This window comes from Mercenaria mercenaria, chromosome 10 (genome assembly GCF_021730395.1).
Source record: "Mercenaria mercenaria strain notata chromosome 10, MADL_Memer_1, whole genome shotgun sequence".
Lineage (NCBI taxonomy): Eukaryota > Metazoa > Mollusca > Bivalvia > Venerida > Veneridae > Mercenaria > Mercenaria mercenaria.
In genome coordinates, this window is record NC_069370.1 from 31,578,666 (window position 1) to 31,601,973 (window position 23,308).

The window sequence follows — 23,308 nt, forward strand, 5'->3', positions numbered from 1 at the left end:
GCAGTCAATTGAGGGAGTGACACAATCTGGCTGCTTAAGGCAGGTGGCTGGTTAAGACAAATTGATATTAAAACAAAATTTCAGTATGTGAAGTAAGCTGACTGGCTGCTTATGGCAAATGGCTGCTAAATGCATATGGCGATTAAGGCTGGTTCAGCTGTATATGCAATTATACAGCTTGTTATCATACTATTTTTCAGGGAGACTTTGATGCAGGTTACCTGTACGAGTGTAAGTTTGCTACAGATGAGGAGAAAGCTAGCAGAGAGGAAGATGTATTTGATGAACCAATTAGATCCGTCCCTGTCATGGAATCTGATGATATGCCAATACATACCATTACATGGAGGTAAATTTCAATTTTTTATTTTTATTTTTTTTTTAAAGAAACTTTCTAAAGAAATAAATTTAGAGTTGCACTTTCAAGAGTGCATTGTAATGTTAATTGAACATTACAAAGTAGCCAGTAATCCAGAGTTTTATGTTCTGAACATTCAGATTTACTAGGTTTAGTTAGGATCGGATGGCAAATTAAAGCTGTACCAACAATTAAGGTGAAAAAAAATGTGGCTGAACAAATTTGTTACTTCCGTTTACACAAAATTTGTTATAGTTGATACTTACTGTATAGCGGGTGATATTTGCGGAGGTTTAGTTTTCGCTATATTTGAGGTCAACATTGACAGCGCGAAATCTAAACTGCGATTTTTTGTTACGCGAATATACACATTTAACCAAGTGAGACCACTCAATTACAAACTTTACTCATTCTTACATTGTTACTTCCCCTGACAATTACAAAAAATTCTCACAGATGATCAACCTTAAGAAAATCAGTATGATAGATGGAGCACAATAACAGAAACACAAATATAGTACATTGTAATCAATTAATATTATTCACCAATTTGAAATACTCCCTTTATGATACTTGCTTTGATCCTATAAATATAGAAATTATGCACATGAGAAATAAAGCTGTGAAAAACATTGTGTTGTTTTATAACGCTTATACTTTACAAATCAATTTTTGATAATTGCATCTTATGCTATTATACTTCACTTAATACAATCACCGTAGTGTACAAACAACTTTCTATTCATAGTATTGTCTATTTATGATTATATCAGTTACAGAAAAAAAAAAGAAAACATGTTAAAACATACAAATTGTGCGCAGAGCAACCAAAATGAGGTATCAGCACAAACATGTTCATCAAAAACACGGAAATTGTATGAGTACAACTTGTCATATGTATTGATACATGATTATAAATCAGTCAAATAATAGGCTTAGCAGACGCAATGAGATAATTTCATTTCTATTCATTTTCATTGTAATTGCTCAATAATATATAAACACGGGGATTTGTATGATTACGTCAGGATTTGAACTATTGTTAAATTGTCTCCTGAAAGTTTTTTTTGAACCATATTATACCTTGTATTACAGTAAGAATGGACAGCAGGCATTGTTTGGTATGGAGAATGGTCAAATTAGGATACAAAATCTCGAGAATGTACAAGACATCTCAGAGTTGGGACCTTCATGGTGCCTCAGTGTTCATGACAACTTCTACGGTCACATCACAGGTCTCATGCAGAGTTATGATGGTTCGACACTCATCTCCACTGGAGCAGACGGCAACTTTTTCCAGTTTTCTGTGATGGGACAAGAAAAGATTGACCAAAAAATTGCAGAAAATAAAGCAAAACTGCCATCTGCAAAGGTATCTTTATTTTATACAGCTTACATTCCAATAGCAAGTACTACATCAGATGTAAAATTATTGAGGAAACATTTCTGATTTGCAACTGCTATACTCTGTCTTGGTATTTCTTTCAATTTTCTCTTCCTTAATTGTTAATGAAAAAAATGTTGTTTATTTATTATGAAAGGTACATTTTTGAGGAGATTCTATTTTAAACAGTTTTAATGTAGAAATTGTGTTGTTGTTTTTTGTATGGGTACATGTTTTTGTACAGTACCAGTAATAGATAGTAAAAAACTCCATTATAAAGGCTTCATTTTTTTCTGAATAATTTGCCCTTTTCTTCAGTTGAAATTCAATCCACTGTATTTTTTTTTGTTTCAGAAATTAGATGAAAGCAATTTACCAGATGATATTGAAGATCCCAAAGCTTACAGGTGAGTAATTGGAATAAGTTTTATTGAAAAAAAAAACTGAGATAAAAGTCAAGCTTCTTTCAGTCTTTGCAACTTATTTTCTCATTATTGGTTATGTATTTCAGTTGCAAGGTTGTGTATTTCAGTAGGTTATGTATTGCAATTGAAAGGCCATGGGATGTAATGATAATGATAAGACTCATTGTCATCAAATTTTGTAGAATTTTCATATCAAAAATTGACTTGTGGCAGTAGACTTGACCAAGGTTATAAAACTTGAGTTTGGAAACCAGTCTTAAATAGCTTCATTTTCATTTGTCAGTTTCAAAAATGTGCTTGGAAGCAACCAATCAGATGCATGGGTTTGTAGACTGGTTGTATAATTGTAATATCTGACTGTGTTACAGTATTGAGGAAGCAAAACAGAAGGCAGAACATGACAAGATGATGAAGGAGGCAGAGGAGAAGAAACGGGAAGTGCGGCGACATGTCGCTAAGATGAGACGTATGTTCAAACAACTCCTCGAACAGAATGATTCACTGCCCAAAGATCTTCGACTTCACAAAGATGTAAGCACATACAGTATTTACTCTGTTTACGGCACCTTTAAGGAGTAAGTGATGTAATACTAGATTTTTTGCAGGACAGAAGATCAAAAAAAAGTTAGAAACAGTCTTATTGTACGAGGTTTAATCTTCAGTTAAGTTGTAAATTTTTTCCCCAAATCGTAATTATAATCTTGAGGACTAATTTTGATGAAATGATAAAAAAGTAAATAATTAAGAAGTAATTTGAAAAATACTAAGCAGACTTTAATCTGGCACTAATATTTCTGATTTTTTAGTACCTCCCTATGGAGACTGATATTTTCTTTCTCATTAGGCCTAATTCATAATAAATTACCCAATTACCCCACCCCCTCACCCACCACCCAGCAACAAACTCTGTATAACAAACACATCTATTCTCTTATGTGCCCACTCTTAGAGCTTCGGTTGCACAGAATAAAAAATAGACACAGTAAATTCAGTATATTCTGTGAAATTTGCCACTGATTTTATAGGTTCTAAAATTATTTCTCTCTGAAGAATTGAATGTGTCATTTTTGCTCAAATCAAATGCTTGATTCAGATGTATGCTACATTTTGTTATACAATTATAGCTTGACATGATAACTGTCCTTTGTGAACAAATTGACAAGTGTCTGCTTTGTGGTTTTAGGAGTTTGAGATGGATAGAGAAATCAAGTTAGAGTTGGAACGGCACAAGAGGGAGAAAATTGAAGTTGTGAGAAAAGAACTTGCTTGGGAGTCGGAGAAACAGAGAATAGCTCTAGAGAAACTTCGTAAAAGGTAATATTATTTCAACCAAAATATTTAATCTTCTTTTGTAATATTTCTGGTTATTCCTAGGAAATAGGTAGGTAAACTACTGCTTGGTATGAATTCTTTGATGCCCAAAACTGGCCATTTTGCAACATTTGAGACACCCAAAATGGCTGTTGTACAGTTTTGAGATACCAAAAAATGACCATGTTGTAGTTTGTTAGATACCCAATATGAACACGTTGCAAGTTTTTGAGAGACCAAAAATTGCCTTTTTATGACCCCGGCACCTACTGATGCGGAAGGCATATAGTGATTGTCCTGTCCGTTCATCCGTCAGTCCGTACGAGGTTAACCAAATGGGACCGTTTCGTCTAGCATCAATACCCCTTACTAGAATGTCTTGATACTAATGCAGATTAACCTGTAACCATTGCTCATCTTCATACATCACCTTACCTCAGTTTGACCTTGAACTTGACTTCGTTTTGGACTTAGGTTGCTTTGTATCGACAAGGATGCCACCGGGGGCATCAAGCGTTTATTGAACGCAGCTCCTTGTTTTCAAAATATACTTCAAATACAATGTTACATCCCATCTCATTCTCAGAAATAAATACATATCATTTCTTAGATTTGAAAAATATATATATCGGTGTAAGACCTATAAAAATAAAACATGTTAATTTAAAGACCTAGAATTGGAAATAGCTGCAGAATAATATAAAACTTCCTTGTAAATATATTGGTAAAAGTGGTAAATAGCATATCCGATTCTGTTCTAAAACCCCAGTATTTAGAATGTTTCATTCATTACTTCAGGTTCAAGGATGTAGTTGAATGTGATCGTATTGTTGTGAAAGCTTTTGAGTCCAGTCATGAAGTTGCAAGCTTCAGAGCATCTAAACTCTCTGATGATTTCTACATCAGAAAGGCGGAGTTTGAACGAAAGAGAACCCAGTTAACAAAAGATGATATTACAAGAGATCCTACTAGGGACCTCCTCACAGGTAATCTAGAGATAGGACTTTTTTGACTCTTGACTAATGGTTAACATGGACTCTTATATTTGTAATATTCAACCAGACCAGAATTATGACCCTTGATATAGTCAAATTATGCGTAAAAGGACATAGAAGTTTGTGTCGCACGTATCATAAAACGTATTTGCCCTAGGGTCATGAAACATTATAGGAATATTATTCAGCATGTGAAGTTGTGCACCTGGAGTTCTGTTTGGGATTTCTGTCAGTCAGATGAGAAGTATGACCCTTGATTAGTCAAAATTATGCATAAGTGGCATTTAAGATTGTGTCTCATGTATCTCAAAAAGTATTTGACTTTGGAGTCATAAAACATTACAGGATTGTTATATAGCATTTGAAGTTGTGCACCTGGTATTCTCTTTGGGATTTCATCAGCTACACCAGAGTTATTGCCCTTCACTTAGTGAAAAAATACACATTAAGTGCTTAAAAGTTTGTAAAAAAATATTTCACCTAGAGTGATGAAGCCATGTAGAGTGACAGGAATGGAAGGCACCTGTATCCTATGGACACAATCTAGTTTTTATACGCCCGAAGGGACGTATTATGTTATGACGCCGGTGTCAGTCTATCTATCCGTCTGTCCGTTAGCAATTTCGTGTCCGCTCTGTTACTCTTGAACCCCTTGAAGGATTTCAAAGAAACTTGACACAAATGTTCACCACATCGAGACGATGTGTAGAGCACATGTTTAGGGGTCAAAGGTCATACCTTCTGGCGTATATTGCTCCGCATTGCTCTTGTTTTTAAGTCACATCACTGCAGTTAATTTAATATGATGACTTTCACCATCATTATTAAAGGAGCATAAAGAGAATGATTTTTGTAGAATCACCCATCTACTACAGTACAGTTTTATGGATTCTTCAAATCATAAAATTTAAAACAAGATAGTTGTTTAAATGTTAACAAATGTTTTCTTTTACTCAGGAGCAACCCGTAAAACTGACAGCACAGGTCAAATAGGAGAGAAGCCTGAGGATCAAACGGGGGCAAAGGTGATCACAACATTGAAAGGCAGTATGGGAGAGAGAATCACTAAAGCACTTTATAAAGTAGAGGAAAAGAAGAAAAAGAGGGCAGAGAGAAAAGCTCAGGTAAAACTGTGAAAACAGTTTCTTTTTTAGGAGAGTTTATTTTATTTAATAGCACTATAATTGGATCATCTTTCTAATGAGGTTTAATTCCGCATTACAATGTTGTATCACAACACAATTTTCATAGACAACATCCACTGAAAGGCACTTTTCATATGACAGTGTGAAATATGTACACAATAATTAGTGTAGCCAGTCAAGAGCTGTGACCTGTCCAAAATTATAAAAGAAGCGTTTTTGGCTCTGAGCAATGAAAGCCAAGATTTTGCTAATTTTGAACATAATTAATGGTTATTTTTTCACAAATCTAAAAATAAAAAATCATTTTACATGCACATCATTAGTTCAGAGCATCAATTTTACCCATCCAACAAATACAACTTATTTTGGGACATTGTTAGGACATCAGAATTTGTGAACAATGAAAAGTTTCACCAGAGATCTCATCATGGATATTTTACACATGATTCATCAGCATAGCGATTAATCAGCGCATGACTGTTTCATAAGATATTTTTACACTTTTTTTCAGTGGGAAGAGCTGTATGAAACCAAGCCAGATGATGATTACGAAGATCCTGCTGACATCTCCGCCATCAAGGAAGCAAAAGACAACATGGGAGACTATAAACTGAAGACGGCCAATGACTACGTGGTTCCTGACCATCTCAGGATGAATGTTGACAAAGCCAGGGGCCGGCTTTTGGTGCTAAAAGATCTTGTATGTATAAATAATTTTAACAAATTGATGTCTTGTATCAACAAGTAGTCTACATTTGAAGTGAAGTCAGTTCACCTAGATAAGACCAATTACATGTTTTAATTCCTTCAAATTGTAATAGCAGGTTTGTTTTCATATTTCCATTTTATTCTCACTTCTGAGATTATCAGGCCATCACAGGTTACTCCCCCACCCCCACTCAAAGTTTTTGACAGTGCCTGTGTATACTGTGTAAGGAAAGTTTTTTGCAAATTAAAAAAATTCATGAAAGTATCAGTCAGTGTAAATTTCCACATTGACCAAGACACGTCATTATAGTCAAGTAAAGATACTTAAATTTGGCACTTAAAATCAGTTTTTCAGGGATTGGCGAACATTTCCATTCACGTAATGCCTGGAATAGCAATGTGCAAACTTTTCGGCCTACGATATATCCATATAATAATATACAGTAGTTCACTTAAGATTACATGTATAATAAAAAACCAGTCATGTTGCCTTTAATAAAGTATTTATACATTATTTTTTACACAATTTTCTTCAAGCATTATGATTTTACTATATTACAGATCCATGAGAACAAGTATGAGTTCAATCAGAGGCTGTTGGCTTGTAGGGACAAGAAGATTCAAGTCATAGAAGAGATCAAGGACCTCACAGCAGAGCTCGAACTTGTACATGCCAACCTGGAAGCCTCCCTGGTCAAACCTGTCCCACCAGTACCGGTCATGCATCCTGACGAGATGCCAGAAAAGTAAGGCAAAAATGAAAATTCCGAATCTGCTAATACATTTGTCAAGTTAAAAGATTAGGAATTTTGCTTGTTTTGGATTTTATTTCCTGGTTTGATGCAAACATGTATAACCCATGATTTAGTCTCCCATGAATACATGTGTATTGAATATTGCACAGTAGCTGAAATATCATTTTCACTAATTATGGACAATTTAAATGATTTTTGTCTGGCCTCTGTTTCAACATAAACGCATCATTTCAGTAAAAGAATCACAGATAAACATTCACTTTGAGTTTATTGAAACTTGTATAGGCTCATCTACAAGGAGGTGTGTTTTCTGTTTCAGGAAGTTAGAATACACCCGTGAGACATTGATTGCTTTTAAGAAGGAGATGGCAGAGAAAGCAACAGCTGCAAAGAAAGGAACACAGGAGTCCGGAGGGTTCGGGGGATTTGGAGGGTTTGGTGGAGGAGGAGGTGACAAGAAAACAGTAAGTAATGTAAAATCAGATCTTTTTGTTAATTATCCTTACAAAAAATTTGAAAATTGAAAAGTCTGCTGTAAAGTGACTTGATTTTGCATGCATGAAATTTCATGGTTTTAGCCATAATGGCTATTTCATGGTTATTTGATATGAATTCATGGCTTTGAACTTCCGGAGATAAAATTAATGGAAATTTTAATTGTTTTGTAGTATTTAACTTCATGGATTGGCACAAACATTCAGAAAAAAAATTGTCCCAGTGATAATCATGATTTCAAAGTACATGTATAGTGAAAATATCTGTCTTTCACATCATCATGAATTTACAGTAACAGTACATGCAAATGTATTATCATAATAATACCAAGCCAGCTACTTTAATAGAAAAAGTTTTGAAAAAGTATTCTAGAGCATTGCATGTTTGATTGTTTGGAAGGGAAGGTGCATTCTCAAACATCTTGACCAACAAGATAATATTCATAGTTTTGAATTCTTTTTCTCTGTTACATATGGGAAAGTTGAAAAGCTAGAAAGTATTTTGCGTTTTTTTTAAAAAACAGGAACGTTTTTTCATGAAATATTGAGACTAAACTCGGAATAAAACAAATCAGATGACCGAGTTTTGGGGCAATCTTTTTTAAACAATGCACCTGCGCATTCCACAGAAAAGAAAAATTGCTAGTATTCAGAACTTTTACATAAAAAAATATACTTTAAAATATCAAAATATCATTTTAACAGGATTTACTAGTGCCTCCCCAAAACCTTGACAAAAAAGCAACAAAAACAGTGAGAAATTGAGGGCGAGATGACACAATAGACCAACCCGGAAAAATGGATGAAGAAGAGTTATCTCCCTTGAAGAACAGATAAAAAAAAGCTGAAGTATCAGGTGAATGTCCCAAGGGGGCTTGTTCTTTAAAAAATTGTTTAACCAGTTTTGGAAATTTGAAAAGCTTTTTCCTCAATTCTTTTGGTTTTTAAGTTGGCGATTTTGGGTTTTTAAAATTGCAGATGAAAAAAATATAAAAGGGGAGATGCTATTCGATGGGTTGGGAAAATCTAGGGTTTTACAAAGGGTTTGGGGTTTGACTGAAAAAAGTGCAGGACTCCCGTGCTTTCTGTTTGATGACTATTACCATAATATGTACTCACAGTTACTGAATGTTTTCCGTCTGCTATAATTACTATCTTGAAAACAGTTAAAATTTCTATCAAGATTTAAAAAAAAAATCTGACAAGAGGTTTTGAATATCCATTTTCAGTATGAGAGATTAGTTAAAACACATGTTGAAGAAAAGGTAACTCATACTAGACTTCTTGTTCATGCTATGGCCTTCCTTAAAATGCACATCTTTACTTGAATAAATAGCATCCAATGTGAAGAAATAGCATCTAAATTGCATAAATATCCACCAATATGAATAAAAATAAATAGAATCAAACACTGATGAATAGCAACTCTCTTGAATAAATAGCCTCTAACACGTACATTACAGGTTAACATATGAACAGGACAGATTGCTCAATCGTATTGCTGATCTTCTGAAAAACTTTGATGCTGAACTGCGTCTGCTACGTCATGATAAATTTAGACTGGACATCATCATGAAGAATGCTGACCTCAGGTAATTTTCACATCATCTCTTTGTTTTTATTAGGGATGGGAACGAATACTGAAATCAATATTCGAATATTCGGTTTGCCATATTCGAATATATTCGAATATTCGGTTAGTTTTAATGGAAGATTTAAATTCTTATTTAAATGATTGGCATATACACAACGTATTCATTTGTTTAAAGCGTGGATCATCGTAAATAAGGCCAAAAAAAAATGTTTGTTTCGGGTAACCCGATCATACATAGCGAAACCCGCCGATCCTAGCGTTTTATTTCACGATTCTGTCAGTATAATCATGAACATATTTAACTAATTCAGTGTTTTAGCTTCAAAATGATACAAAAAATCAAAACGATTATAATTTAGACCGTCGCAATTTTATCTAAAAATAGCAGGTCGTCCCATTTAAACACGTGACGCGCTGTTGTATTACCGCCGCCATTTTGAAAAAATTCAATCGTCGTGTAAAATGCAAGTAAGGCAGACTTAAACGTTTTTCTTGATTTTATTATTAACTACTTCAAAATATAATTCGAATACAGCCGATTGCGGATGAAAACCGATTCTGCGGATGGTCTGAAACGTCGTACAAAATATTGTGAAAAGATCGACAATATCTACGTTTGGTATTGTTTTCGAAAAAAAAAATCTACAACTTGTTACATAAAACAGGCGCCAATAAAAATGAACAAAAGATAAAATGATATCACATTGACGCCTAATACAAACTGTTAATCCGTAGCGATGACCCCAGGTGATTATGCATTGCAATTTTCTTATTAATTGGACATCTTTTGACATGCATCTGACACATTGACGCCTGTTGCAAACTGTTAATAAGTAACGATGGCCCCTGCCAATTATGCATTGCTATTTTCTTGTTAATTGGACATCTTTTGATACGTGATAAACTAACATGACATGGTTTTATTCTGTATGTCTGGTTCATATTGCCCAAAATCAATGAAACTTATTTTGAAAAAAAAAATATACAATAATTTACGAATATTCGAATTTGATTTTTATATTCGAATATTCGACCGATTTTCGAATATTCGAATATTCGAACATTCGTTCCCATCCCTAGTTTTTATTGATCGGTCTTTTCACAGCTGTTTTATTTTAAGAGACACATACTGTCAAATCGTTTATTTGGTGGGTATGAAATTTAGTGGTTTTGACCAAAACTGCTATTTTGGGCACAGGAATTCTTAGATTTCAACTTTTGTAGATAAAATGAATACTGATAATAATTTTATTTGTTCATTGGGACTTGACTTTATAGATTGATACAACCACAAAATCCGTAACATTTAGTCTGCCACAATTATTATCAATTTCACAATAACAATCTACGAATCATGGGTTCGTGAGTTTGATCCTCGGGTGAGGTGTAATATGTTCTCCGTGATGATATGATAAAAGACATTGTGTCAGGTTGACACTGTTACAGAAGCCGAGAACACTGGTTAGGTTAACTACTTGCCATTACATAACTGAAATACTGTTGGTCATGTTAGACCCAAAAGAAACAAAAAATTTTAGCACTCAGTAAGGGGTGCACGACATTTCGTCGAAACACGTTTGGTCGAACAGACAAATGGACGAAAAGACATTATGCCTAATGGGCATTATGCAGAATGCGACAATTAGTCGATAAAATTAACAGGCCACGACACTTGGTCGAAAATAAATTATTATTATTGATAATTACTCAAATTAAACGATCAGTAAACGCCTAAAGGTGTTGTTTGTTGTTGATTCCCTAAAGTCCTTTTGATTAGAAAGAATATTAGACGAATTATGTTCACAAACGAGAAATCATAATCCGGTCTTGGATTTTCTGAAGGGAATAAGCTTTAACATCAAATATTGACTTTATGGTGTATCTAGACAATGTTATTTAAATGGAATTTCAAGTGCTGCTGTCATCAATTGTAATGTAACATGTGATTTTTTAACAGTATATTGTGTATTGTTCGATTAGAGTTGAGGTTAAGTTATGATGAATAAATATTTGATGATGAATCAAGCTGAGTCTACTTACTGAAAACTGTAAACTGGGTAAGTTAAATTCGACTAAATTCGACCAAGTTCGACGAAAATTCTGTTAAATATACATTCGACATAAAGTCCTATGAGACCAATTGTACACTCGACTAATTGTCCTTTCTGTCTAATGTCTTTTCGACCAAATGTCTTTCGACGAATAGTCATGGAAGCCTCAGTAAGACAGCTTTTATTTATCAGAGAAAGAAATTTCTATATGAATTTGTAAAATATCATGTATTTGAATTGATTATTTAACTATTTGTTTCCACTACAAAGATATCTAACTGTCTTAACATTTATATACTCTACAACAGGGAAAAGTTACAAAAAAAACATCTTGAATAAAAGTTGGCAATATCAGTTCTCATCATCTAAATAGACTAAAGACTTGGCAGACTTGTGTATCCCAAATAAAAGTTAACTTTGGGTCCTAACATCTCAGATTTTATGCCTTACAGAAAAAAGATTCTTTTAAATTTGAATGAAAGCTGAATTTTGACAAAATGTCTTCCAATAAAACTGTTATATGTTATATTATATGACAGACAAGTGACATTGTTTGAGGAGTTGGTACTACTCAAAGAGTATGAGAAAAGAGAAGACGTCCTTGCAGAGAAAGTCACCAATAAACAGCAAGAAAAACTTGATATGCAGGCAAAGGTAGGATAATTAGAGAATTGTATAATGCAGTCTATTTTCTAAAGATTTTTATTCAACTTGTTATGACTACCATTTAGGTAGCTTGGTAAAAATAAGATAAGATAATATTTATTTTAATTTGGCAAGACTTATGACAGTTCAAGATAAGCTCTGACTGAGCTTTTCAACCAACTGGTGGTAGAGCACTCACTTCAAGTGTAGGAGATTAAGGGTTTGCTGTCATACCAAAACATGCAAAATGGTTCACAGTTAGCTCCCTTGCTTGCTGCTTAACATTAAAAAGAAACTGGTTTCTCGTTGCTGATACCCTCAGTGATAGATACCATCAGGATTGCAGTATCAGCTTCAACTTGTTTCACAATCAACCTGAAATAAATTAGTGTAAACTAACTCATTACAGATTCATTGAGGTTCTTTTGTAATTTATGTCTCACTGCATGTAAGATGATAAATATATAGCAACGGTTAAATAGCAAAGATTTTAAGGAAGGACAGATTCCAGTTTCCACCTGTTAATCTTAGAACAACAAATGAACTAACCTTATTGAGTATAAAGGCTTCGTAAATAAGGAAAGCATATACATATTGAAGTTGCTGATACAAAATATTTTGTGGTAAACTTAAATTTTTTAGCAATTTATGATGTACACTTAACTTTATTTCCAATTATGTAGATTGTAGATGTAACATCTAAACTAGAAGTAAAGAAGAAGGACATAGAGAAGTTACAGGAGAGAGAGAAAGCTTTACATGCTCAGTTTGTAGCTTCTCTCGGTGAAAACAACAAGTTTGCCGACTACCTAACCAAAGTATTCAAGAAGAGAATTAAGAGATCTAAGAAGAAGGCTACAGAAGGTGATGGTACGTGTACTTTTTGTTAGCCAAAAAAATTCCCTTTATGTTACTTTGACAACATAAAAGACCAAATTATTGTAGCTATTTCTGAAAAGTAACGTAATTTCTGGTCACTTGTATTGTCTTTAGTTCATGTATGTTTTTATTTTATCATTGTAATGATAAACTTCTTTATTTTCTAAAACACTAATTCTTAAAACCAGGTAAATGTACCTTTTTTCCTTGACTATAATACTGGATAATTTACCAGAAAATTCGTGTTAAAGTTGTTTTCTATTTTATATGTTCATCCAGACTTGTGTATTGATTTTGCTCATTTTAGTTTTATGCCTTTTTACAAGACAGTTTGTTAATGTTACCGAGCAGCACAGTTTCTAGTGATTTGGTATAAGATCAGCTAATAACATTTGAAATCCTTTATACTCCACTGCACAAAGTAGTTCAAAATGACACAGTGGTAGAGTGTCAGATTCTGAATCAGGAGGTACAGTTTTGACTCCCAGTGAGAGAGGAGTTTGACCACAATCTAGTCCATTCCTTACCAAGGCGTTGGTACTAGCCTGGTCAAGGAGTGTAGTAAACATAAACGTTCTGTATAGTGTAAGGTTGATACTCAGTTTGATATGATTATGACTACTTTGAACCTCTATTTAACCTATTACTTTATTTAGTAATCCTCTGTTACAGATGATGATGAAGATAGTGATGAAGATTCAGATGATGATTCTGACTGGGACGAGGATGAGGATGATGATGAATCTGAGACTGGAGGTTACGATCTTGACATTTGTCCGCCTGGCTGTGATCAGGTATGTTGAATGTTTTAATGTGATGTTAAATTATTAGATTAAAAATGAACATTTGTGTTCAAATTTGACATTCAACAGTTCATTATTTTTTTGTAAATATGAATTAACATAAAGTTTACACTGTATATAACAATAATACGCCCAGTTACTGACTCCTTGGAGATAAATTTACAGAATATTTTACAAATCTGGTAATTTCATTGTTTTTATTTTTGTATATATATATGAATTATGAAAAAAAAAGTTTAAACCAACATTAGTACTGTTTTTAAGCAAATTGAAAAAAGAAAAGTTTTTAGGCATTTAGAACTGTATAATGCAGTGTATTAACTCTTAAAAGCTGTATGCTTTAGGCTTTAAAATAAGAATAGAAAAGTAGATTTTATGTAGGTAAATTTAAATGTTTTTTTTTTTTTTCAAAATTCTTTTTGGATAAATAAATGTGTGTTTTTAGTAGTATTATGTTATTCATTTCAGAACCTTTACGAAGCTACTTGTCAGTTACGAGAGAAGAGGTTGGACATTGAGGAGGCTCTTGTTGAAGAGAAGAAAACTAATGACACTCTGAAGAAAGAGCTAGATAGCTTCCATAAAAAGTCTAAGATTATTGACAATGGACTGAAAACTGCTCAGCAAGATCTAGAGGCATTCCAGGTATATGTTTGTTAGCTCATTGTCGTAATGAGAAACCACAGGAGCTTGGGATGGTTTTTGGTTGTCTTTTGCAGGTGAACGATTTAGTTTGTATTATGGAACCTGTCTTTAAACCTAATGGGCTCCAAATTAATTAGTTGGTTTATTTTCAGTAGGAAAACACAATCGGGGATGAAAAAAAAAAATTTTTTTTGTGACAGATTTCCGTTTTAAGGGTTCTGATATAGAAGGGTCATTTTATGATAATGGCCTATTGGATAACAATTTTGAAATTGAATTTTGGTGCCAAGTGTCATATATGGTAAAAAAGACCTTACAAAATTTGAGAATTCTATTAACAATTTCTTAGAAATACCCGTTTTCACAGCTGTAGATATTGTCTATTTTAGCTTGAGAAGCAGCAGAAGTTGAACGAGCTTGATGTGGTTGTGTCACTGAAGTTACATCAGATACAGTACATGATCAACGGTATCCTGCCTCAGGATCTTAGTCAGACACTCGTGTTTGAGTCTAATGGTGTCACCAGACTGCAAATGAGAATTAAAGAATTAGAGCATGAAAAACATTCACAGAAAAAATACATGAGGTAAATAGATGTGAACTGCTGGGTACAGTGGGTAATTGTGTGGTCTGTTGTTAGATGTGTTGAGGGGCCTGTGGCCGAAAAGTTAAGTTGTCGACTTTGAATTAGTTGCCCAACAACTCTGTGGACTCGATCCTTGCTTAGGTCATTTTGTGAGAGAGCCATCTACTTGATTTGTTGAAGTTCACAGGTGGTTCTTCCCAGTAAGTAAGTTTCAACTTCCCCACATGAAACAGGGATTGAGATATATAATCTTTCTGTAAAATTATCATGGAGAACATTGCCTTGCCTAGACCATTTGTTTGTAGGCTTGTGCTAAAAGTACCAGTGCTGAGCAGTCTGAAGAGGCTTTCAGTTAGAAGTCGAACACTGTCCTAGAATCAATCAGAAACCAATTCAGTCTGCAGATGCTCTGGGCTATATGTGATGGTATACAAAAGTTTCTAGTAATCAACAGCTAGTTCACAGCAGTTTGCCCTCGATATAAGACACTCATTTTCCACATTATCACGTAGTGGCCTTGGTGCATTAGACACTGGTCTCGGATATGAAGACAGTTTGATTTTCATTTTCAGAGAGTCTAAGAAGAAGCATGTTCAGTTGATAAAGGATCGTAAAGTGTTTGAAGCAAAGATGACTGAAATGGAGAAAGACTGCGAGGAGATGATGGTCAGCAAGTTTGGCTGCGTTGTTGACATTGAGAAACTAGAGACGGTCACTGTGAACAGAAACATCGAGGAGCTCAAAGAAAAATTACGAATGACTGAAATACAGTGTGCGGAAGAAGTTGTAGAGTGGAATGTAGGTTTCTCAGTTTTCATGTTTTAAATGCAACTCTGAAATGTATCTTTTGTGAAATACTTACAAATGTGAAGAATGATAGTGGTTGTTTTCTTGCTAAACCATTTGTGCATCTTCATCTGATCAAGGAAATGAGCTGATTTTGGAGTACCCAAAGCAGCATGAAAATTCGTCACCAAATTGTCATATTTTAATCATTACCCTGCTAAATTTCTATAATCAGCTTGTCCATCTTTCAATTTGGGCAGTACCGTTACCTGCTAAAAGGGGTGTTTACCAAAAACATACTAACTGAATGGCGAACAGTGCAGGTCATGATCAGACTGCACGGATGTGCAAGCTGATCATGATCTGCAATGGCAGAATAAATCGTGTCCAGCATGATAAGGGTTAAACGCATTTGAGATTTGTAAGATTGCTTGTTCTGAAGAGCAGACACAGTCAATATCCGCTGTAAAAAAGCCAGGTAAAACTTGGCACTGTAGAAATATCTATGGACAGCATCTGTAATGTTTGCCTATGTTTTTGCAGAAAATTTTACAATCTGCCATATCTTTTGTTGAAATGAGAGCAGATGGTATTACCAAAACCTTCAATTTTATTTCTTTTTACCTTTACACTTAGTTTTGTATAAAATGTATGTCAAAATGTACCAGGTTCTATTTAGTCCCCAAAATTTACTCATATATCAAACAGCATATATTCTTTTTGATACACAATATTTTAATTTTACAGGAAAAGATCGTAGAGAAGAAGAACCAAATAACAGATCTAATACGAGAAAATACAAAACGTTTGAACCAACTTTCAAATTTATTGAACAACAGACATGGATCTGAAGGGGCACTCGACTCAAGACAGAAAAATCTGGTAATTTCTTTCTCTACATCACTTACTGTTGTTTAAACAGCCCTTAAATTTTTAAACTAAAACTTCCTTTAAGTAAAAAATTGAAATTAAATACTTTTTTTTTAGATTTATACGTTCGTACAACAGCAGTAAAATATTTACGGAGGCAAAATTAGTTCCTACAGGTATATATTTGACTTAACTGAAATCTTTTAGTACGAGTTCAACTTAAACATAGTATAGTTTATGTTACAAAGTTTCTTTCTCATTTGATTGTACATAATATCCTTATCTTATTAATCAGTTAAAGAAAGGGGTAAGTTGTAAAGAATAGTTGTTGCAAATTTACTGCAAAGAATTGTTTGCAATTTCTTATTGATGCATTGCACGGCAAAGAATAGTTCTGTTATTTGTTATTCATGCATTGCATAGTTGCATATTTACTGCAAAGAATAGTTGATGCATTGCACAGTTGCAAATTTACTGCAAAGAATAGTTTGCAATTTCTTGTTGATGCATTGCACAGTTTGTATTCATTCATTCATTCATTCATTTATTCATTCATTTTTGATGCATTGCACAGTTGCAAATTTACTGCAAAGAGTAGTTTGCAATTTCTTACTGATGCATTGCAAAGGGTTGGAGGCTGGGATTATTGTAAAAATGGTCAGTTGGTGTAGATAACTGTTTGATCCACCTTATCCATAACAAGTTTTGTTTTTTTATGCTGTGGCTTTATTTTGCAAAATCCAGACATAAACTACACTTCATTATAAATGTATCTTGAAGTGGTAGTAGGGTCTCCTTAAATTTTTAAAGTATATTTAGTAGTGTCAATTTTATGGTCAAAAATTTAAAAAAAAAAAAAAAAAAAAATTGGCTAAAATTTACAAAACTTGTGTTTGAAAATGTTGCTTTTATGCTAACTAATATATCTTGAACATTTTATTACAGTCACTTTTTAAATTAAGTGAAAAATTTTTATTTTTTTTTAAAATGGCTGAAATTTATACAATGGAATATATCCAATCAAAAAATCTTTTTAAGATAAAAACAAAACTTTTTAAGATATTTTTGAAATTTAAAAAGTTCATTTTACCACCCTAGGAATTCTTTAGACTGCTGTATGATGGTATATATTGTCTTAAAAGAATTTCCTTGTTAAGGAAAAGGTCGATCAAAACAGAAGTGTTCATAGAAATTGCTTCATTATTCATTATGACAAATAGATCTAGAGCTTCTAAAAACATGAATAAAGATGCCTCACAGAATATGTAACATTGTTCGATTTATCAGAGCTAAGTCACTGCTTTTTGTTTTTTGGAAAGATTCCCTCCTTCAAAATCTGTCATGAGGTTTTTGCCATAAATTCGGATTTATAATTTAATGAAATTAAAAGATAACATTTGCTGAAAATTTAGGTTGTATACAATTTTATTTTATTGTAATAGTATTTCTTTTTTTGTATTTTTTGTTTGTTGAATAGCTCTGTCCTTTATTGTTTCTTAGTGTTTATTTTCTCAGAATGTATTTACTTTCTAGAAATGTAATATAGCAGTTTGACATTTTATTGTAATTGATGGTTAATGAACATTTCAGGGTGAGGAGTATTCGGGTGCCCGCAAAGCTGACATTCGTGAGAAACAGCGCCTGATACAACTAGTACAGCTACAAGCCCAAGAAATCGACGCCCTTAAGGAGGAAATAATGCTGCTGTCGCGGAAGGGTGGGCACATCCTGCCCCCTGCTCAACCCCCACTACCACAAAGCCCAAACATGAGAACTCTTAGTAATTAAATTGTGAAAATGCATTGCATTTACGTTTATGAAGACAAATAAAACTGAACTCTTTTTTGAAATTGTTAGAAGATTTGAAACAAATATCGTGTGATTTGAAAATTAAAACAGTTTGTTTATCAATTACCTTAACAACCTGTATTTTCTTTCCTTGCTATGTTTCTTTGAATTATATTGTGTTAATACATACACATGTAGTTCGAATTAAATATTTTACAGTTAAGGTTGTTGTAAAGAAAAAATACACTGTCATATCTTATATGGAATATTGGCTATGTAACATGAAGTATTTGTCATCAACAATTTAATTTGAATCATAGAAAATGTACAAAATTGCCATAAGGACATGTTAAGAATGTAGAATGCAACAACTGAAAATTACTTGCAAATAGGTTCCAGTATGAATTATTAGAAAAATGAAATCCATGTTGGTATGATAAATATGGACTTTAGCATTGATAAATTATTTACTTAATGTAATATTAGATTCAAACTTAAAATCTTCATTTGGACTGTATTTTATTAATACGGCTTTACAAGAATGGAGTTTTATTTTTAATGATTTTTTTGTCCATCCAGATACTGTTTAAAGACATGTTTGGAAACAAATTTCCGTCCACTTTTTATGTGAGAATACAATAATGATATATTTATGATACATTCATTACACTTTATTGGATGTCTGTGATATATATGTACAAGTATTGTTTGTTTATTGTCAAACAAATTTATATGTGATTATAAAATTATTTGAATTGCTTCGAGTAATATATTATTAAAAAAGAAAACTATCCTAACAGGTGTTTGTTTTACTAGTGTTCTGATTGATTTATATAACATTTAGTTGTGGTCTTATTACCCAGTTATGTCAAATATTGAATTCTATGGCTTGCACAAGTCGCCATAATTGTAACAGTTTGAATAAGATTCCATTATCAAAGTTTTATGCTTCTGTCTAATCCAAGTTTTTGCTACTTGTTCAGACTTACTCTGTGTAACCTTGCAGTAAAGCACAGTTGCAACAAATTAAGCGCTTTTACAACAAAACACTGACAATAGAGCACTGACCACAAAGCACATGCAATTAAGTGCTCTGGCAACAAAGCGCTTTTGCAACAAAACACTGACAATAGAGCACTGACCACAAAGCACATGCAATTAAGTGCTCTGGCAACAAAGCGCTTTTGCAACAAAACACTGACAATAGAGCACTGACCACAAAGCACATGCAATTAAGTGCTCTGGCAACAAAACACTGACAATAGAGCACTGACCACAAAGCACATGCAATTAAGTGCTCTGGCAACAAAGCGCTTTTGCAACAAAACACTGACAATAGAGCACTGACCACAAAGCACATGCGATAAAGTGCTCTGGCAACAAAGCGCTTTTGCAACAAAACACTGACAATAGAGCATTGACCACAAAGCACATATGATAAAGTGCTCTGGCAACAAAGCGCTTTTGCAACAAAACACTGACAATAGAGCAACGACCACAAAGCACATATGATAAAGTGCTCTGGCAACAAAGCATTTTTTTAACAAAATACTGACAAAGTGTTGTGGAAGTGAAGCACTTGTGAAGCACTTCCTATGTTTGTAAGATTTGTGGCAACAAAGTGCCATGGAAACAAAATGCAATGACAACAAAGCACTGTTGCAATAAATTGGTGTTGCAGCAAGCAAGCGCTGGGGCAGTAATGGATCATTGCAACCAAGTGGTGTAGCAATCATGCAATGTGACAATAAAGGGACACTTACAACAAAATGAAAATGACAACAAAGTACTCTTGCAACAAACCTCTGTGACAACATCACAACCAAGCACTTCTACTCCATCGCTATTTATTCTAGTACTGTCAAAGACGGTGCTGCACATCTAATATGATGCTAGGCAGGGCAAATGGGTTTATTCGTTTGAAAAAAAAACATCACACGAAATCCCTGTAAACACGGGAGGGGATCCAACATATGTATTCCCAAATGGGCACCGCTTAAATTCATACGTTGTGCTTCCGGTAGTACATATGTGGTAAAAATTTCGCAGAAAAACAGGTGAGGTTTTTATTTGTAATTGAATTTTGGGGAAATGACATTGTTTTGCAAAAAAATCGCGATGCAGTGCAACCGAGTATACATTAAGCAGCACGTAAGTGCATTTACCTTACCTGTATTTGTAGAAATGACAGAGAAAAACTTATCATGACTGAAAATTAGCAACATTTTTATCAACAGATGGAAATATGTTGTAATTGCCCTGCGCTTGCTTAAAATTTGCCCTCGAAACCTTCCATATGCAAAACCCCACCCAGAAAAAGAAAATTATGGTGATCACTTTGCTAGAAAAATATTTTTGGGCGAAAAACCGAATGGGATACATATGTTGTGCATGGGCTACATATGTGGTGCATTAGACTTTTTAGAACTCCACGTACAGGTTTTGAGCTTAAATGGTACCTGGATAAAGAAACGAACTGGAAATACGTGCTAAGTATATGTCACATTATCCAAAAATTATATACATGTATATTAAAGGGATAACATATTAGAAACGAGCACAGCTTTAAGCTTACATATGATGCTGTAGAACATTTCCACTAAGGAGTCGACGCATCTCTTCTAAATCCGAAGGGGTTTATGTGTTGCTTATGTGTGTTGACCTGTGAATGTCGGAAATATGCATGCATAGTTTGGTGTATAGCATATTAGCTGCCGATACGGTCTGCGTAATTATATGTCATTGAACCTAATGTTCTTTTCGTGTTTGTTTAACTCGTTCATGTGCGCCTCTATATGTATCTTCGGCGGTATTTTGCATCGTTAACTGTGGAAATTGTCTGTCTTTGAATCATGTACGTGAACTGGGTTATAGAGCCAAATATCTGTGTCTCGGGCAACGGACTCGAAAATAAAATGTAATAAATACTTTTGGGCCTGGGATTTCAATTCAGGAGGTAATTTTGGTTTGCCTGATACAGAACTATTGGCCCGGTCGCTCCAGTACATAAGATATTGTGGACCTGGCACTTACTTGTGTTGAACTACGCAGTAACTTCGCAAGCTAGACCTATATAATATAGTTTGTGGCAATATAGAAGGGAGGATATATTGCAAGGCACTCGGTCAAAAATTGTGTGATTATAACTGAGCATGGTCATATAATTGTGAAATATGTCCTGGGCCATTAATTTGATTAAGTTACATACCAGACGCAGCTATGTTCTGATTATATTACCGAGTACCTTGCAGTATATCCTCCCTCCTATATTTCCACAAACTATGATAGGCCTAGAATGTGGAGTTGCGGTATACATGTAACAACGTAGTTTTACACAAGTAAGTGCCAGGTCCACAATATCATATGTACATGTAGTGGAGAGGCTGGGCCAGTAGTTCTCTATCGGGCAAACCAAAATACCTCCTGAAACTCCCTGACCGTAAAGTATTTATTACATTTTATTTTTGAGTCCGTTGCCCGAGACAGATATTTTGCTCTATAACTCAGTTCACGGACAGACAATTTCCACAGTTAACGATTCAAAATACCGCCGAAGATATATATAGAGGCGCACATGAACAGGTAAAGCAAACATGAAAAGAACACTAGGTTCAAGAACATATAATTACGCAGACCGTATCGGCAACTATACTACACACAAAACTATACACGCATATTTCCGACATTCACAGGTCAACACACAAAAGCAACACATTAACGCCTTCGGATTTAGGAGAGATGCGTTGACTCCTAGTAAGTGGAAATGTTCTACAACATCTAATATAAGCTTAAAGCTGTGCTCGTTTATAAGTTATCCTTTTCAAACAAATGTATATAATTTTTGGACATATACCTGGCACGTACTTCCTGTTCGTTTCTTTATCCAGGTACCATTTAAGCTCAAGATCTGTGGAGTTCTAAAAAATCTAATGCATCACATATGTAGCCCATGCACAACATATGTATCCCATTCGGTTTTTCGCCCAAAAATATTTTTCTAGCAAAGTGATCGCCAAATATTTTTTCTTCTGGATGGGGTTTAGCATACAGAAGGTTGCGAGGGCAAAATTAATTAGGCGCAGGGCAACTAAACAACATATTTCCACCTGTTGATAAAAATGATGCTATTCAGTTATACCGCTTCACGGAGGATACGTTTTCCTCTGTCATTTCTACAAATACAGGTAAGGTAAATGCACTTACGTGCTTGGTAATGTATACTCGGTTGCACTGCATCGCGATTTTTTGGCAAAACAATGTCATTTTCACAATATTCAATCATAAAAAAAATCTCACCTATTTTTCTGCGAAATGTTCACCACATATGTACTACCGGAAGCACAACATATGATTTTAAGCGGTGCCCTTTTGGGAATACATATGTTGGATCCCCTCCCGTGGTAAAACCCAACAAAAACGCAGCTTGAATATTTTCAGGTTGTCTCTGGATTGGATCATGTACACGTAACATTGTGTATAGATACTTCAGCATATCATGGACTAGTATACAACAACCATTTAGTCTGAAATTTAGAAATGAAGAAAGATGAAGGAACGTCAAATATTTAAAATATACATAACCTGCTGCTTGTCTATAGCATGTTTACCCTGTTGAAATTTTGCAGAGCTATTTTTATCTGAAGACTGGGCAGCCATGTAACTTTTCTCCCAATTCACACTAATTTGATAGTGGTGGAGCAAAAATTCAATTCAAAATTCAAAAATTTAAGTCTTAATTTCAGAGGTTCCGGATGACCTTGCCATAACGACGCCATTTAGTGAACTGCTGCTGGCCTAGAGCTCTTGATACATGTATGTAACTCTCCAAAATTGGGAGCAGCCGATATTATATCAGGCTTGGTGTAGATTAAAATTTCATTTGCGTTGGTTTTTTTAAATACTTACTTCCTAGTTTTCTTTTTTACTAAACCAATGACATTCGACCTTTCGTATTCATTTTCATTCGTTTTGTATTGTTAAAAAAAAAGAGAACAATACCAAATAGTTGTTAAATATACCTGGTGAAAGCAAGTTAGTTAAACGTTAACATTCTTTTCATTTTAAATGTAACATAGGTTAACATGCA

The 23,308-nt window shown here is 34.1% G+C and overlaps 1 protein-coding gene across 1 annotated transcript in view; it reads left to right on the forward strand.

Moving 5' to 3' along the window:
• The window catches only part of LOC123559507 (cilia- and flagella-associated protein 44-like), a 36,003-nt gene extending 16,984 nt beyond the window's left edge, over window positions 1-19,019 (forward strand). The window contains exons 18-37 of the mRNA XM_053516845.1: window positions 201-349; window positions 1,454-1,730; window positions 2,097-2,149; window positions 2,536-2,698; window positions 3,351-3,481; window positions 4,277-4,464; window positions 5,431-5,597; window positions 6,130-6,318; window positions 6,888-7,072; window positions 7,401-7,545; window positions 8,836-8,840; window positions 9,039-9,167; window positions 11,760-11,874; window positions 12,549-12,735; window positions 13,417-13,538; window positions 14,016-14,192; window positions 14,582-14,778; window positions 15,351-15,576; window positions 16,312-16,446; window positions 18,025-19,019. Coding sequence (XP_053372820.1) covers window positions 201-349; window positions 1,454-1,730; window positions 2,097-2,149; window positions 2,536-2,698; window positions 3,351-3,481; window positions 4,277-4,464; window positions 5,431-5,597; window positions 6,130-6,318; window positions 6,888-7,072; window positions 7,401-7,545; window positions 8,836-8,840; window positions 9,039-9,167; window positions 11,760-11,874; window positions 12,549-12,735; window positions 13,417-13,538; window positions 14,016-14,192; window positions 14,582-14,778; window positions 15,351-15,576; window positions 16,312-16,446; window positions 18,025-18,222 — 3,138 coding nt within the window. The 3' untranslated portion in view covers window positions 18,223-19,019. The remainder of the gene's footprint in view (window positions 1-200; window positions 350-1,453; window positions 1,731-2,096; window positions 2,150-2,535; window positions 2,699-3,350; window positions 3,482-4,276; window positions 4,465-5,430; window positions 5,598-6,129; window positions 6,319-6,887; window positions 7,073-7,400; window positions 7,546-8,835; window positions 8,841-9,038; window positions 9,168-11,759; window positions 11,875-12,548; window positions 12,736-13,416; window positions 13,539-14,015; window positions 14,193-14,581; window positions 14,779-15,350; window positions 15,577-16,311; window positions 16,447-18,024) is intronic.
• The last annotated feature ends 4,289 nt before the right edge of the window (window positions 19,020-23,308 follow it).